Source organism: Eretmochelys imbricata, chromosome 1 (assembly GCF_965152235.1).
Source record: "Eretmochelys imbricata isolate rEreImb1 chromosome 1, rEreImb1.hap1, whole genome shotgun sequence".
Lineage (NCBI taxonomy): Eukaryota > Metazoa > Chordata > Testudines > Cheloniidae > Eretmochelys > Eretmochelys imbricata.
Genome location: NC_135572.1, coordinates 210,732,957 through 210,750,256, shown reverse-complemented (window position 1 = coordinate 210,750,256; position 17,300 = coordinate 210,732,957). Strand labels below are relative to the sequence as shown.

General features: G+C 43.5%; 1 protein-coding gene across 1 annotated transcript; it reads left to right on the top strand.

Moving 5' to 3' along the window:
• The first annotated feature begins 1,555 nt into the window (after positions 1 to 1,555).
• On the top strand, positions 1,556 to 2,219 carry LOC144265831 (taste receptor type 2 member 16-like). Its single transcript, XM_077818902.1, has 2 exons — positions 1,556 to 1,721; positions 2,077 to 2,219. Exons 1-2 carry the CDS (start codon positions 1,556 to 1,558, stop codon positions 2,217 to 2,219), a joined length of 309 nt encoding a protein of 102 aa, XP_077675028.1.
• Positions 2,220 to 17,300: the final 15,081 nt, after the last annotated feature.

Sequence of the window (17,300 nt, the reverse complement as noted above, 5' to 3'; positions counted from 1 at the left end):
TTGGGACATATTGCTGTCTGATTATTTGAGTTATGGGGAGGGTTTATACGGACCTGTAGAAACTTCTTCCATTCCCGTCTCTGTTTTCTTTGATCTCCTCCAACCTTGAAACCTTGCCCCCCCACTCCTGCCAACATAGCTCTGTCCATACTTTTGCTGGTGAAACATTTGTTGGTCAGGGGTGTGTTTTTTCACACCCATGACTGAGAAAAGTTTTACAGACAAAAGTTCTAGTGTAGACATAGCCTCAGAACTGCCTCACCATCAAGTCATGGGGAACTGGCTGCGCAATATTGTGCCCATAGATCCAAACACCAGCTTTCTTAACCCTTTCCCTTGTTGATGAAAATTGGATAAAGAGCAAAATTAGGACATTCACATTGTTGGAGTCTGATTTTTCAACCAGAGTCCTCACATACGTCCTGTACACATTTGAATGCCAGCGACCGATTGCCTGTATCCCTTGTGCCCTATGAAATTACATGATGGGCAATCACCAATCTCTCCAACTTACCTGGTTTATCCCCTCAGCCAATTTACGTATCTCATGGCCATGTCCACCTGCAAAGTCACTTCGACATTCCGGTTCTGCTTTGTGGTTTCTCCATTTCAGCTTTCCCCAAAGTTTGTTTCCTTCCCATCCTGTACATCTCTTTTCCCTTGGAAACACCACCTGTTTCTCCTGTCTTCCCCATCTCTTTTGGACCTATATTTCTTTCTTTTCCCCAGATGCAAGGACTAGGAGTTGTGCCATCTCTCTACTCCTTCCCCTTCCATCCCTGATACCCCCAACTTCATAGATTATCCCAAGCATTATCCTTCTCTCACAATATTGCATATATCTAGACACAGATTTGTCCTACCTCTATATCCCCTGCTTTTTCTAGCTACATAGGGCTCACTCTTTCTAAATGTGATTATAACACACTACATAAAAACTGGACAGAACAGGTATAATGCAGCTCATAATTAGTACACAGCACTGTGGAAGTGAATATGCAAATATAATGCACGCATAAGTGGCATATAGGCTGAATAATGAAATTCTACTGGGATTTGCATCCCTAGGAAGAACTCCAGAGAAAACCTGATCAACACCTGAAAACATCAATGACATTTTTTCCTTGTCTTCCTGATACTAGATTAAAAGCAGAAGCAAAGTGCTTGTCATATATAAATACCCAGTTAAAAATAAATCACTGCTACAGTAAGACTGTCTCCTTTGGGAAATTCCTCCTGGAACCCCACAGTCAGAGCAGGTAGTGGGGATTGTGAGAAGAAACATGTTTACGCTTACGCGAGTTCCTATCATTGCTGTAATCATTGCAGTTATTGAGATCAGCATAGGACTAGTGGGAAATGGATTCATTGTAGTCATTAAAGGCATGGATTGGATGAAAAGCAGAAAACTGTCCTCGTGTGACATGATCTTGAGCTGCCTGGGCATGTCCAGAATTATCATGCAGGGGGCACCTGTAGTGAGTCACTCTTATTCGTTCTTCCGTACAGAGCCAGAACATTGGATAATTTATTTATTACATTCAGAATCATACAGATGTTTGCAGGCATTGCCACTGGTTGGTTTGTCAGCTGCCTCAGTGTTTTCTACTGCTTGAAGATCGCTAGTTTTACCCAACGCCTTTTCCTTCAAATGAAGCAGAGAATCTCTGGAATGGTTCCACAGCTGCTCCTGGGGTCACTGCTGCTCGCCTTGCTCACCTGCATCCCTTCAATCTGGGCTAATTACGATTTTTAGCTTTGTAACTCAACAAGGAAGCTTTCAGAAAACACTACTGTATCAGATGTTAACTTAGAGGTCTCATATCTATACTTCACCTTTCTGGTCACTGTAAAGGGTTTCTTCCCTTTTATCATATTTTTGGCATCATCCATCCTGTTAATCATCTCTCCGTGGAGGCACACTGGGCACATGCAACATAATGCAGCCAGCTTCCAGGACCCTAGTACAGAGGCTCACGTAAATGCCATTAAAATTCTGTTCTCTTGCCTCATGCTTTATGTGTGCAGTTTTGTAGCTGACACTCTATGTCTGTTTCCTACCTGTCTGACTGACAGCACCTGGAGTAGGTTCCATTGTGGTTCCTTTGTATCCTTCAGGGCACTCCATTATCCTGATACTAATTAATCCTAAACTGAAGCAGGCATCGGTGAAGATTCTGCATCATGTCAAGCAGCACTGGAGTCAACAAACTTATTAAGCACTGTCGCAAGACACTAGAGTGACGCTAGTACTCGTCTCAGAGGGAGAACTGGACTCAAACCTGGATTCCACATTTCTCTATATTTCCTCTCATCTTCATCCTCGATAGTTTTTTTTAATGTACCTTTTACTGCTGCGTACACCCCTCTGGCACCTAATGGACTGACATTTGACTGTGTTTTCAGGAGTCCCAGTCTCAACTCTGCTGTTATTTTGCTATTCAGCAAATCACATTACCTCTCTTTTCCTCTGTCCACCAAGTTTAACATGGGGAAAATAACACTTACCATTCTTTTTATAGCACTTTTTGATCTTTGGATGAAAAGGATTTACGTACGAGCTAATGACTAATTTTATCACTATATACAGATATACTCATCTACATTGTGAAATGAAACCTCAAACTTCCTGGTGAATGTCTTTCTTCTTTAGTATATCCCTACAGGTGTCAGTAAAATCAGAGAGAAGGAATTTCCATTTTCTTTAAATTTTTGTGAAAGCATCCGGGTGGAACAAATCTTGGGTATAATCATGAACAAGAGTCCCAGAGCTCCTAGGCTGGATGAAGATTGGCAGAACTGTTGTCTTAGGACATGAGGAGCTGTTCATATTCTGACATTCTGTAGAGAAAAGGAGACAAATGTTGACAGAATCCACCATGAACCTGAGGACCTCCCAAAGGCTGGTGTCTGAGGAGGAGAAACAACAAAAACACACCTGTCAAAAGATATATCACTGGTCCTTTATGTTTATACATAACAAAGCTGTCAAACTTGGTGGGATAGAGTTCTTCACCTGAATTTATATTTAGGAATAAATGTGACCTGATTTTCAGAGCTGCTGAGCACCATCAGCTCCCATTAATGTCGTTAAAATCTATAGGTGCTCAGAAGTTCTGAAAATCAGGTCACTTTTGGTTAGGTTCCTACTAGAGCTTGTTGGAACATTTTTGATAAAATGTGTAACCAAAATTCACAGCACACTTTGGTATTTGGGAATGTAAAGATGTTTACTCTGGTCCAAAGTAATTTCTCTAGTCATTAGTATGATTCAGCTGGGATGATGGACTTTACATGTGTTAATTATACTGACAAGACCAATAGCAGAAAATTATCTTCTTCTGACATGATCCTGACCTCTCTATGCATGTCTAGATTTACTTAGCAATAGTCAGTAATATTTCTTTTCCCTTTCTCTCCAGAGGCATTTGAATGGGGTCATGTGCCTGTATTGTTAAAGAGCTTGTGGCAAACACTGCCAGGTTCTGGTTCACCACAAGGGCCAGTATTTTCTACTGCATGAATATCACCAAATTCACCCAACTCCTCTTCCTCTGAATGGCTTCCACAACTCTGGGATTTCCTGGGGTCACTGCTGGTCTCCTTGCTTGTCCCTGTCCCATTAGATTGGGGTAATCTCAGCTCTCATCACAGCTTTTCAGGAGAGAATCTTCCAAGCAATAGCACTGTGGCTGACATGAACTGTGCTCCATCCTTCTGCATGCCATGTGATTTTTTTCTTCCCTCCATGACATTTCTCATGTCATCCATTCTGTTAATCACCTAACTATGGAGACCACCAAACATATGCAACACAGTGCAGCCACCCAGCTTCAGAGACCACAGCACAGAAGCTCATGTAAATGCCATTAAAACTCTGTTCTCTTTTTTTATTCTTTACATTTCCAGTTCTGTAGCTATGGCCATATATCACTTACATAATAAAGGCTGCATATCCTTCAGTTTGTGCCCATCATCTTGATTTTGTTTAATACCAAATTGAAACAGGTATCAGCAGGGATTCTGCATCATACCAAGTGCTGTCTGAAAAAAGTGATGTGCTAAACCTATTGCAAAACCCTCAAGAGATACTATCCTCCTTGTAGCAGAAAAAATTAGGATCACACCTGGATTCCATATTCTTTTGTATTTATTTTCTTCTCCATCCTGTTCCCCAATAAAAAAAAATTCCAAGCAACTACACCTTTACAGAATAAACACTATAAATACCTGAGGTTAGAAATAAAAATCTGAAATTTCCTGTTATGTTTCTCCTTCAGGACAGCATTAGGGTATATTATTTGCACTCATATAGGTATGATTTCCATTTCTCTCCAATATTTGTGTTAATTATCTGATCTTTAATGTGCGGAGCAATCCTTTTATATAACCATGAGCAAGAGCTCCAGAGTTGGTGAGTGGCAGGGAAGCAGGACAGTTTTTGAAAAGAATTTGGCAGAAAAATCCATGTCTAGGCCAATGCTCACTCTGTTAAAGAAATCGGCTTTTCTGTTCCAGGGTTTCTGTAGGTTACAGATGAGATGAGAAGCCTCTCTTTTGCCATCAAACTTACTGCTCTGCTAGTTTCTGCTTCACTGTGTAAGACATGCAACTCCTGAAACTCCACAATACCACTTGCCTAGGGCCTATAGCAGCCATGTTGGCAAAGGCTCAGGATTCCATTTCCCAGATTGCCTGGAGTCCAGGGTGGAGACAGAATGGGCTAGCAATACTACCAGAACCAGTCATATGCCAGAACTCAGAGACAAAGAGCTTGGTTTTTCTTTTGGCTTTTGTATTTGTTTGGAGACCCATGTGTGATGAAAGAAAAAATGAGATCTCATTTCTGCGCGGTGTTGTGTAAATTGTGTCACTAGCAGAGCACAGTGGTGTTCTTACCATGGGAATTGTCAGCAATTAGATCAGAGATGAGACAGCATATTGTGCATAAGGATGAAGTGATAGTAAAAGAGGTTGAAGTGGTTGTAAAAATTAGCAGCTCTGGTGTTCTAAGTGCTTGAGTGTAGGATAGGTGTAGGTTCAGTACAGTGAAAGGGCAGAATGTGAGCAAGGGTATTATGGTTGTTGTTGTTAGAGAGCTTATTCCTTCACTCTCCTACTTCCCTGGTCCTTCTCACATGAACAGAAAGCAACAATACCCGAAGTCCGAAGGTGCAAACAATTCGATGTTTATTGGAGTTAACATCCCGCAAGCTTAAATCCAAGTTCCTTTTTCCTTATTTTCGAATCCCAATTTACTTCCTGTTTGCTCCTAATTTATATAGTAATATTCTTAGCTATACCTTAACCAATCATTCTACTGAAATTTACCTAACCAATCCTAACATACTGTAACATGATTAGCTAACCAATTATATCCCACCACCTTAATTAGTTTACACCCAGGAAAATTAATTATACAGCAGACAGAAACAATCACAGAACCAGACAGAGACCATGCAAATAAACAATAGCAAAGTGGGAACTATAATGACAAGACAATACAGAAGTGAGGATTTCACAACTACATCTATGAAGACATAAGGGTTTTCCAGCTGTGTCTATCGATAAGTGAGTTCTTACCAGACAGAAAACTATCAAACTAAATTTCCTTCTACATCTTCTAGGCTCTTCCCTTTCTCTGGAGATGATAGATTGGATCACCTTCCTAACAGCCCCATATTGACTAGTTTGGAATGTGAGGAAGTGACCGTTCGCTTCCCAGCGTATGGCTGCCTCTGCTGCTTAGCCAAAGGCATTGGCCTAAGAACAGGGCCTCAGACTGTCACAGTGAGAGAAGGCCCTTACACAGATTCTTTCTTGTTTCCCTCTATTACTAGCTAAATGATAAACCTATACCTAAATTCTTGAAGTATAGGCCTTTACAGGCAGGCGTGAATATCTATATCCTAACAGGTATATTGGAGTATTGCTCAAAAAGGGCGGAGTTAAGGTTGCATGGACACTAACTTTATATTTCCTGTTTTTCAGAAGTGTTAGTTTAGCTGAACTTGATGATCTGGAAGGGCATGAGCTACTACCTGGCAAACTTAACTCTGTATTAATGAAGTTTTTGTCAGTGAATGTTCTAGGTTTTTTAACAGAAAGAACAAAGTTATAGGTAGGAGTTAGAGGCACAGTTGTAGTTATCACGTAAGTTTGCAGCTGAGATACTCCTGTGGCCAGGTAATGAGAATAATACCTAGCTCTTAAATACTGCTTTTCATCAGTAGATATCAAGGAGGAAAACAGCATTATTCCCCTTGAATAAATGGGGAATCTGAGGCAAAGTGACTTGGACAAAGTCACACAGCAGGCCAGTGGCAGCTTTTATTTCTAAGTGCTACATCCCACACCTGTAGACTTTATTATAGTGGAATGGGGATATTGGTCCTGCTTTGAAATGTGTGGAATGTGTAGTTGCTAATAGGGCCAGTGAGAGAAATCTCAGATATGGCCCATATCCTAAGAACTTGACAGTCTTATTACATGGGGATTATAAGAACTGTACAATGTGGCAGAAAACTGTTGCATGGCTCACTCTTTCCACCTTCCCCCATAACTCTCTGCACCACATAGCCCCCTGCCATAATTTCCAGCTCAACTTCCTTTCCGGTCCCATTATTCCATTAGAATTTCAGAAGGTGTGCTCACAATAGTCTGAACTTCATGAAATGCAGGTTTTTTTAGGGGGCTGTGTTGCAGGCACCTATTGGTTAAATGACTCCCGATTTTTCTCACTAACCCCAAACAGTGAACCAAATTCCAAGGTAATCTAAATAACCATGCTTATTTTAGAGTACTTAGAGTCAAATTGGAAGCAAAAAGTTGGTCTAGAACTTAACTATTGTAGACCTAGCAGTCCACCACAGTTTACTATCTGTATATATAGAGTTTCCTTTTCTTGTTAGCTTTAAATAACTACTTATTTTTAGTTCTAATATCATAAAATATAAGGAACATAAAAGTCTTGGGGCCATACCCACAGTTAAGTTATCCTTGTCAACAGTCATTGGCAAACAAGCAATTTATACTTTGGCAGATCTACATGTTGTATTTCCTTCTGAGAATGGTAAATTAAACTGAGCCCTGGTCTACACTACAAGTTAGATTGCATTTAGCCGCATTAGGTCAATTTTATAAGCAATGCAGCTACACAACCAACTCCGTTTTGTCGACCTAAAGGGCTCTTAAAATTGACTGCTGTACTCCTCCCCGATGAGGGGAGTAGCACTAAAATTGACCTTCTTGGGTCGAATTTGGGGTAGTGCAGACGCAGCATTGTGCAATTCGACGATATTGGCCTCCAGGAGCTATCCCAGAGTGCTCAGATGTGACCACTCTGGACAGCACTTTCAACTCTGATGCACTAACCAGGTACACAGGAAAAGCCCCAGGAACTTTTGAATTTAATTTCCTTTTCGGTCAGCGTGGTGAGCTTAGCAACACAGGTGACCATGCACCTAGTCCCAGAATCGCAAACGAGCTCCAGCATGGAGCGAACGGGAGACCTGTTAGATCAAATTGCTATATGGGGAGAAGAATCTGTGCAGGCAGAACTCTGATCAAAAAGAAGAAATGTTAATATATATGCCAAAATCACACAGGGCATGGTGGAGAGAGGCTACACCAGGGACACACAGCAGTGCCGCGTGAAAGTTAAGGAGCTCAGGCAAGCCTACTACAAGACAAAGGAGACAAACGGTTGCTCTGGGAGCCTGATACATGCCGCTTCTATGATCAGCTGCATGTCATTCTAGGGGGGGACCCTACCAGTACCCCACCACTGTCTGGACACCTGCAAGGGGGGAGTCTCACGCAACATGGAGGAGGATTTTGGAAGAGGAAGAGGAGGAGGAGGAGAATGTGCAGCTGGCAAGCGGAGAATCCATTCTCCCTGGCAGCCAGGACCTTTTCATCACCCTGGAGCCAATACCCTCCCAAGACGGGTTCCCAGCCCCAAAGGCGGAGAAGGCAGTTCTGGTGAGTGCACATTTGTAACTACACTACAGGGGTTAAAAGCAATTGTGTTTAATGTTTGATTTGCCCTGAAGAATTGGGATGCATTTGTGGCCAGTACAGCTACTGGAAAAGTCTGTTAACGTGACTGGGGATGGAGCTGGAATCCTGCAGGGACATCTCCATGAAACTCTCCTGGAGGTACTCTGAAAGCCTTTGCAGAAGGTTTCTGGGGAGGGCTGCCTTATTTCATCCTCCATGGTAGGACACTTTACCACACCAAGCCAGTAGCAAGTAGTGTGGAATCATTGCAGCACAAAGCATGGCAGCGAATGGTCCTGGGTTTTGGTTGCATTCAAGCAACATTCGGTCTATATCTTTCTGTGTTAGCCGCAGGAGAGTGATATCATTCATGGTCACCTGGTTGAAATGGGGGAATTTTTGTAAGGGAACAGTAAAAGGACCCCATTCATGCTGGGCTGTTTGCGCTTGGCTAAAAGAGAGAGAATAGCCACGCAGTGCAAGGAGGGGTGTGCTGTACATCCAACCCAAAACCGCAGTCCCTCCTTTTAAACAGCAAACCTAACCAGCATTGCTTGCTATGGGAAAGGAGGGCACTGCAGTTTGAAACCATTCCCACGTGTTATGAAGGCAGAAGAAGCCAACCCCGCGTACCCTTTGGCTTACCATGGCTGCCTGGAAACCAAATTCTGTTGCCCAGCCGTGTGTGAAGTGTCACTATACCGGCAGGTGCTCAATATAAAAGGCAAAATGCGACCTTGTACCTAAAGCACATGTGCTGTCTGCTGTGAATTGCTTGATTCACTGTGAAAGAGTTTTCCTTTTGTTCTCAGAAATATATATTCTTAAATTTTACTCTCCCTTTTTATCCCCCCTGCAGGTGCAAATGTTTCTATGCTTCCAGTATCAACTCCGTCCCTGAGGTTATCGCAGATTAGGAGGTGAAAAAAACGCACTTGCAATGACATGTTTTCCAAGCTCATGCAGGGCTCCTGCACTGATAGGGCACAGCTGAATGCATGGAGGCATTCAGTGGCAGAGGCCAGGAAAGCATACAGTGAGCATGATCAGAACACGCAGGAGACTATGCTGAGGCTAATGGGGGAGCAAACGGACATGATCAGATGTCTGGTGGAGCTGCAGGAAAGGCAACAAGAGCACAGACCGCCACTGCATCCATTGTATAGCTGCCTGCCTTCCTCACCAAGTTACATATCCTCCTCACCCAAGAACTCAGGGGGAGGGAGAGGCTCCAGGCACCCAGCCACTCCACTCCAGAGGAGGGCCCAAGCATTAGAAGGCTGTCATTCAAATAGCTTTGATTTGTAGTGTGGTTACAATAAGCAATGGCCTTGTCCTTACCTCCTCCCTCACCCCACCCAGGCTTCCTTGTCAGTGATCTCCCTTTTCTTAAAATAAAGAATGCATGGATTCAAAACAATAGGGACTTTATTTCCTTTGCCAGCTGTGGTTGAAGGGGGGAGAGGGATTGGCTTACAGGGAAGTAAATTCAACAAAGGGGATGGTTTTGCATCAAGAAGAAACACACATAACTGTCACACCGTAGCCTGGCCAGTCATGAAACTGTTTTTCAAAGCTTCTCTGATGCGCAGTGTGCCTAGCTGTGCTCTTCTAATTGCCCTGGTGTCTGGCTGCTCAAAATCAGCTGCCAGGCGATTTGCCTCAACCTCCCACCCCACCATAAATGTCTCCCCCTTACTCTCACAGATATTATGGAACACACAGCAAGCAGCAATAACAATGGGAATATTGGATGCGCTGAGATCTAACCTACTCAGCAAACAGTGCCAGCGAGCTTTTAAACGTCCAAAGGCACATTCTACCACCATTCTGCACTTGCTCAGCCTATAGTTGAACTGCTCCTTACTACTGTCCAGGCTGCCTGTGTATGGCTTCATGAGCCATGGGAGCAAGGACTAGGCTGGGTCCCCAAGGATAACTATTGGCATTTCGAACAAGGAGTACCTGTGGCACCTTAGAGACTAACAAATTTATTTGAGCATGAGCTTTCATGGGCTAAAACTCACTTCATCGGATGCATGCAGTGGAAAATACAGTAGGAAGATATATACACACAGAGAACATGAAAAAATGGGTGTTGCCATACACACTATAACAAGAGTGATCAATTATTTGGGCTATTATCAGCAGGAGAAAAAAACCTTTTGTAGTGATAATCAGGATGGCCCATTTCCAACACTTAACAAGAAGGTGTGAGTAACAGTAGCGGGGGGGAGGGAGGGGGGAGAAATAAGCATGAGGAAATAGTTTTACTTTGTGTAATGACCCATCCACTCCCAGTCTTTATTCAAGCCCATTTAATGTTGTCCAGTTCGCAAATTAATTCCAATTCAGCAGTCTCTCATTGGAGTCTGGTTTTGAAGGTTTTTTTGTTGTAATATTGTGACTTTTAGGTCTGTAATCGAATGACCAGGGAGATTGAAGTGTTCTCTGACTGGTTTTTGAATGTTATAATTCTTGACATCTGATTTGTGTCCATTTATTCTTAGGGACTGTCTGGTTTCACCAATGTACATGGCAGAGGGGCATTGCTGGCACATGATGGCATATATCACATTGGTAGATGTGCAGGTGAATGAGCCTCTGATAGTGTGGCCGATGTGATTAGGTCCTATGATGGTGTCCCCTGGATAGATATGTAGACAGAGTTGGCAGTGGGTTTTGTTACAAGAATAGGTTACTGGTTTAGTGTTTTTGTTGTGTGATGTGTGCTTACTGATGAGTATTTCCTTCAGATTGGGGGGCTGTCTTAAGCAAGGACTGGCCTGTCTCCCAAGATCTGTGAGAGTGAGGGATCGTCCTTCAGGATAGGTTGTAGCTCCTTGATGATGTGCTGGAGAGGTTTTTAGTTGAGGGTTGAAAGTGACGGCTAGTGGCATTCTGTTACTTTCTTTGTTGGGCCTGTCCTGTAGTAGGTGCCTTCTGGGTACTCTTCTGGTTCTGTCATTCTGTTTCTTCACTTCAGCAGGTGGGTAATGTAGTTGTAAGAATGCTTGATAGAGATCTTGTAGGTGTTTGTCTCTGTCTGAGGGGTTGGAGCAAATGGGTTGTATCTTAGAGCTTGGCTGTAGACAATGCATTGTGTGGTGCGGTCTGGATGAAAGCTGGAGGCATGTAGGTAAGTATAGCAATCTTTAGGTTTCTGGTATAGGGTGGTGTTTATGTGACCATCACTTATTAGTACTGTAGTGTCCAGAAAGTGGATCTCTTGTGTGGAGTGGTCCAGGCTGAGGTTGATGGTGGGATGGAAATTGTTGAAATCATGGTGAAATTCCTCAAGGGCTTCTTTTCCATGGGTTCAGATGGCATTTCAACATCCCCAGCAGTAATTTTCTCATGTGGGAAGAAAGTCCCTTCTTGCAGCTGTTCGAACAGCTCGGAATTCCTAAAGACGCAAACATCATGCATCTTTCCTGACCATCCCAGGTTGATGTCTGTGAAACATCCCTTGTGATCCAACAGTGCTTGCAGCACCTTTGAGAAGTGTCCCTCGCAGTTTATGCACTGTTTGGCAAGGTGGTCCGGTGCCAAGATAGGGATATGAGTTCTGTCTATTGGCCCACCACAGTTAGGGAACCCCATTGCAGCAAAGCCATCCACTATGACCTGCACATTTCCCAGAGTCACTACCCTTGTTAGCAGAAAGAAGGTGCTTGTCTGTCCAATGAAACACCACAAACAGCACACGCTCTCAGTAAGTTCAGAGACTACCTCAGAGCTCAGGTTCGCCTACGATGAAGCCTATTATGTGTTTGATAGTGGGAGAAAGGGGCCCTTCACCTATATCTCATCAGCTGAGTCTCATGGATGCTGTATCCTGTATCCAACTCCTGTATCCGTAGTTGTCAGCTGAGTCAGCTTCCAGGAGGGTCATCAGCATAGTGGAAGTGTTGATGTTAGAAAGGGTTAACCTCTATACACAATAGATATGATGCCTAGATACTGTGATGGTTGGTGCCATAGAAACATGATTGATAGATTAGGTATATGACACAGTTTGGAGTGGGTTTCTGCAGGAATTAAAAAAAAACAGCCTAAGGACCAAGAAATACTGCTGACATTTAAAAAAAAAATTACCCACATCAAAAGATTTCTGTTTTGATGTTAGTAGACTGATGCAGAAGTTATTTCCCCTTTGGTATAGTTTTCCTGAATTAACCCTCTCAGACCAGGTCTACATGTACCGGGGATCGACGCTGCTGCAATCAATGTGGCCGGGTCGATTTAGCAGGTCTAGTGAAACCCTGCTAAATCGACTGCAAAGCACTCTCCGGTGGACTCTGGTACTCCACCAGAACAAGAAGAGTAAGGTAAGTCGACAGGAGAGTGTCTCCCTTCGACGCAGTGCAGTGTAGACACTGCAGTAAGTCGACCTAAGCTACATCGACTCCAGCTATTTTATTCACGTAGCTGGAGTAGCATAATTTAAGTCGACTTACTCCGGTAGTGCAGAGATGGCCTAAGAGTGTTCCTGCCAGTAGGGTCAAAACCAGAGATTTTTGTCTTCTGCAAAAATAAAACACAATCAGGTACCTTGCTAATAGGTGACCATATAAAATATACAAAGACAGAGATATTTTATTTAAATTCCTACTACTGCAGTGTTAGGGAAGTGTCCTGATTTGCTGATGTTACATAAAGAGATCCTGCAGTCAAGAAATAAAATCATCATTCAGGTTGGTGGGAAAAAACCTTAAAAAAAATCCTGGTTTACTAGAATAAAATAATTCAGAGAAATGGAAAGACCAACTGCCTGTATTAGATTAACAACAGAACTATTAAAGGAAAGATTAACCAAATAGGATAAAATGGCAAAAAAAGTAACTTCTTTAACTTGTATTATAAAATTAGTGGGTAATCTGTACTGCTTTATCTCTACTTGCTTTCTCTTATCTTTAGGGTCTTTCACCTTTTCATGTAATGCTTCTGGGGCAGTAATAGAGACTATCAATAACACAAAAACATCTGGAGTACTTGTGGCACCTTAGAGACTAACCAATTTATTGCCACAAGTACTCCTTTTCTTTTTGCGAATACAGACTAACACGGCTGTTACTCTGAAACAAAAACATCTGTACATTAGGAAATCCTAGCTCCGCTGAAGTAAATGGGAGTTTTGCCATTGTCTTCAGTGGAGTCAGGATTTCACACCAGAATACACCTGTAATACACAAAATGTTTGGCATTATCTCTCCTCTGGATCTGAAGATTTACCTGTTAGGGAGCGATGGAGACAAAAATGTTACTAAAGTTAGCAGTACCCGTGTTATGTTTTAGTTACTCAGGGCTTAAAGCTAAGCCTATCCATTACATGTGATTTACCCCTATAAAACACAATCTTCTGTGGGAACAAAGTACATCCCAGATCTCACAGGCCACAGAAGCATTTGATGATGAATGAATGCAAGTTATGGAATTATTATTTATTCTTTGTACTTCAGTAGGACCCAAGGACCTTATTGGACTGGGTACTGTACAAACACAGAGGAAACCAACTTCATTGGTACAAGTAAGGGCCTATCCTGCCAAAACTGAAAATCAGTAGGAGCCTAAATATGGATTGAGCAGTCTAGCTTTCAACACCTTTTTTTTTTTATTAAAAAAGTGTCCATTGCAATTTAGGGCTTGTCTACACAGCACAGCAAGGCATACCAGAGGGGTGTGTTTTCTAGAGCACTCTAAGACAGTGCACACCAAGTGACCCGTGCAGACCCTGCTGGCATGCTCTGAAAGGTATTGTTAGGATATAGATATTCAGGCCTGTCTGTAAAGGCCTATACTTTAAGAATTTAGGTATATGTTTATCATTTAGCTAGTTATAGAGGTATAAAAGAAAGAATCAAAATCACTGTCTTCTCTGTGACAGTATGAGGCCCTGTTCTTAAGCTAAGGCCTTTGGCTAAGCAGGGGGAGCAGCCATAAGCTGGAAAGCGTATGGTCACGTCCTCACACATTTCAAACCAGTCATATTGAAATGTAACCCTTCTACCCATCAGAGTTGGCAGCAACAAGGGCCGGGTTCAGTATCTAGGGGTTCCATTCCAATAACACAATGCAAAACCGGCTCGAGCGCCCACCCAGTGACCTGGGACAAATATATACCACCCCCGCAGGCGCCTCCAAGAGGCAATACTTTCCCTCTCGGGGAGTCTGAGTGTAGTAAAAAAGCCTTTTAATAACAGAGAGAAACAATGTGGCATTATGTTGGGGAAACAGCACCAACAGGATTCATAATACAACCTGTGAGCAACCCGTGAGCAAAAACCCACCCCAAACAAATTGCGGCGTGTCCTTTCCCTTGGGTTCTTGAGTCCCGCAACCCGAAATCACCCAAAGTCCCAAAAGTCCAATGGCCCAAAAGTCTCTGTCCCTGGTCAGGGCAGCCCCAGAGTTCGAAAGTTTATCTGCAGAGTTTTACCTCCCAACCTGGGTGGAGATGGGGGGGGGGGGTGTTAGCCGACGGCCAAGGATGTTTGGTGAGGTGCCAGCTATGCCCGTTTATACCATCCGTGACTTTAACCGCTAGGACGCACTATCCCTTCGCGGCGGGCAGCCCGGGCTAGGCTGACGGATGCCCCAAGGTCCTAACCACCCGTGACTTTAACTGCTAGAGCTCAGAGCTCCTTCGCAGCGGGCAGTCAATACTGACTGACAGGTGCCCCAATGGCAGCACTAAGAGCCTCTCCACACCCGTGACTTTAACTGCTAGAGCTCAGAGCTCCTTCGCAGCAGGCAGCCAGGATTGACTGACAGGTGCCCCAAGAGTTTGCCCCGTGGAGGCGGCACAACTCAACGCTAGGCTCTTAGTACTCTCACCTAATGGCCAGGCTTTAGAGCCAAAACGGCTGAGGTTCTTTAATTGTGTTGGCTGCTCTACAGTAAACCAGAGAAAACAAGTCAGGCTTATGCATAAATGGTTACCAAAATTTATTAAGCTAGATTCTAATCATATGGTTACAAAATTGCTAGTGCCTACTTATTTAAATGTAGAGATGTTACACACACAAACAAGTTACAAAACTGAAGCCACAATCCCAAAGAAAGAAAACAAAGTATAGAACTCTATTTCAAAATATGTGTACACTAAAGATAGGAGATCAGGTGTGGGTGCTTCTTACCCTCCTTGCATCTCTCGATTCCAGCGGTGCCAAGCCAGGATCGGTCACTCAATTCCGCGGAAAGACGAATAAGGGACAAGGCTTAGGGACCCTCTTAGCTGCAGAAGCCTTGGGAGGCTGTCACTTATCTGACCAGCAGATAGATAGTGAAAAGCACTCCAAAATCATGGTGCTGTAGGTCCCCTACTTATACCTCTGTACTCCTTTATTCTCTTTCTCCTTTCTTACGCCAAATTGAGGCTGGTCTGTCGGGGTGACGCCAGCTTTCGCAAGAGTAGTTTACACTTGCAAGGGAGAGAAACAATAAGTTTCGACTACTGGACATTTCTTTTATCAGGGTAAATATTTTCCCACCTAGGATGTTGGTGTGTGTGCATCACGCTAGTTAGTAGGGGCTAAGAGCCATGTCTGTCACAGGGCCTCTGCCTGCTGTGAGCTTAATCCTTGTATCTGTTCCCAGAGGCACATTGTAGCAGCACACCTGTGCTTCTCACAGCTTCAAAGGCTGTGCTGGAATATATGTTAAGTACCCTGTTCCGGCTTCCTCCTGTGTTTCCAGCAATGCTGGTCTGAGAGGGGAGGCTGGCTGTCTGGCTACAGGGGGGGAAAGGGGAAGAAGTAAGGGGCACCTTACCTGATGTGAATCTGACTGCCCCACCACTCCACCAGCCGGTCCACAAACTGCTCTGCTCGGCTTGGCTCCGCGTCCCACAAGCAGCTCCTGCCGTCCCATGAACTGCTCCACCAGCCGGTCCAGCTGTCCCACAAACTGCTCCACAATATATCTTCAGGCTCCCCCACTACTTAACAGAACACTCAGTGATTTCAGCTCTTAGTCAGTTTTTAGATTTCAGCTTGTAGTAGGGGAGCCTTAGCGCTGGTGCACCATTGGCCCAAAGTGAATTCAGCTCAGCAGTCTGTAACTAGACTCCTAATGGAATCAACATTAGCTCTGATATTCCACAGTGGAGAGAGGAGGAAGTGCAATTAGCATATAAGGCCCTCACCAAGGCCACTAAGTATAAATACCTGTCCCCAACCTCTCTCAATTCACAGAGTTTTGGAACCCATGTCCCTTGCCTAGCAAGTGCTACTTAGTTGATGGCGAGTCCCTCCATCCTAACAAAAGGCCCAGTACAGTTCCAAGCACAGTTCCCATAATCAGGGTAATAACAATTTATTCTTCCTGCCCCAATAACAGAGACACTGGGGATCCCACAGCAGCCAAAGTGACCATTTGGGCAGCTATGGCCTCATTCTAGGTGGGGTGGGTGTGCCTATGCAAATGAGATCAGCCCCTGAACTTCTTTTCCACAACTTGCCACACCTTACCACCAGATGTCAGGGTGGAGCTCATCCTGACTCTGCTTACAGAAATAAGGCAATCTGGGGCTGTTAGAAAGCTGATCTGATCTATCGCCTCCAGATAAAGGGAATAGCCTAGAAGATGTAAAAGGAAATTTAGTTTGATAGTTTTCTGTTTGGTAAGAACTCACTTATCAATAGACATAGTTGGGAAACCCTTATGTCTTTATAGATGTAGTCATGAAATCCTCACTTCTGTATTGTTTTGTCATTATAGATCCCAGTTTGCTATTGTTTATTTGCATGGTCTCTGTCTGGTTCTGTGATTGTTTCTGTCTGCTGTATAATTAATTTTTCTGGGTGTAAACTAATTAAGGTGGTGGGATATAACTGGTTAGCTAATCATGTTACAATATGTTAGGATTGGTTAGTCAGATTTCATTAAAATGATTGGTTAAGGTATAGCTGAAAATATTACTATATAAATGAGAGGCAAACAGGAAGTAAGTTGGGATTCGAAAATAAGGGAAAAGGAACTTGGATTTAAGCTTTCTGGAAGTTCACCCCAATAAACATTGAATTGTTTGCACCTTTGGACTTCGGGTATCGTTGCTCTCTGTTCAAGTGAGAAGGACCAGGGAAGTGGGAGGATGAAGGAATAAGCCCTCTAACAGGTACCTTATTTGCATTGATGAAATCCTCTATGTTAACACAATCTACGTACTTTTTGGAGCCACCAACAGGGTCAACGTAGGGCAATGAGAGTGCAACACATTAGAGCACTTTACAAATCACACCCCTCCAGTGTGCTTTTGCTGCAAGCCCTTTAGCAGTCACAGCACCTTCTGCATCACT

Bases quoted from the DNA above. Each gene is read 5' to 3' on its own strand.
- LOC144265831 (XM_077818902.1), top strand. From the start codon at position 1,556: ATGTTTGCAGGCATTGCCACTGGTTGGTTTGTCAGCTGCCTCAGTGTT. The intron at 1,722-2,076 runs GCATCCCTTCAA...TCTGACTGACAG, and splicing joins GCTGCTCGCCTTGCTCACCT to CACCTGGAGTAGGTTCCATT.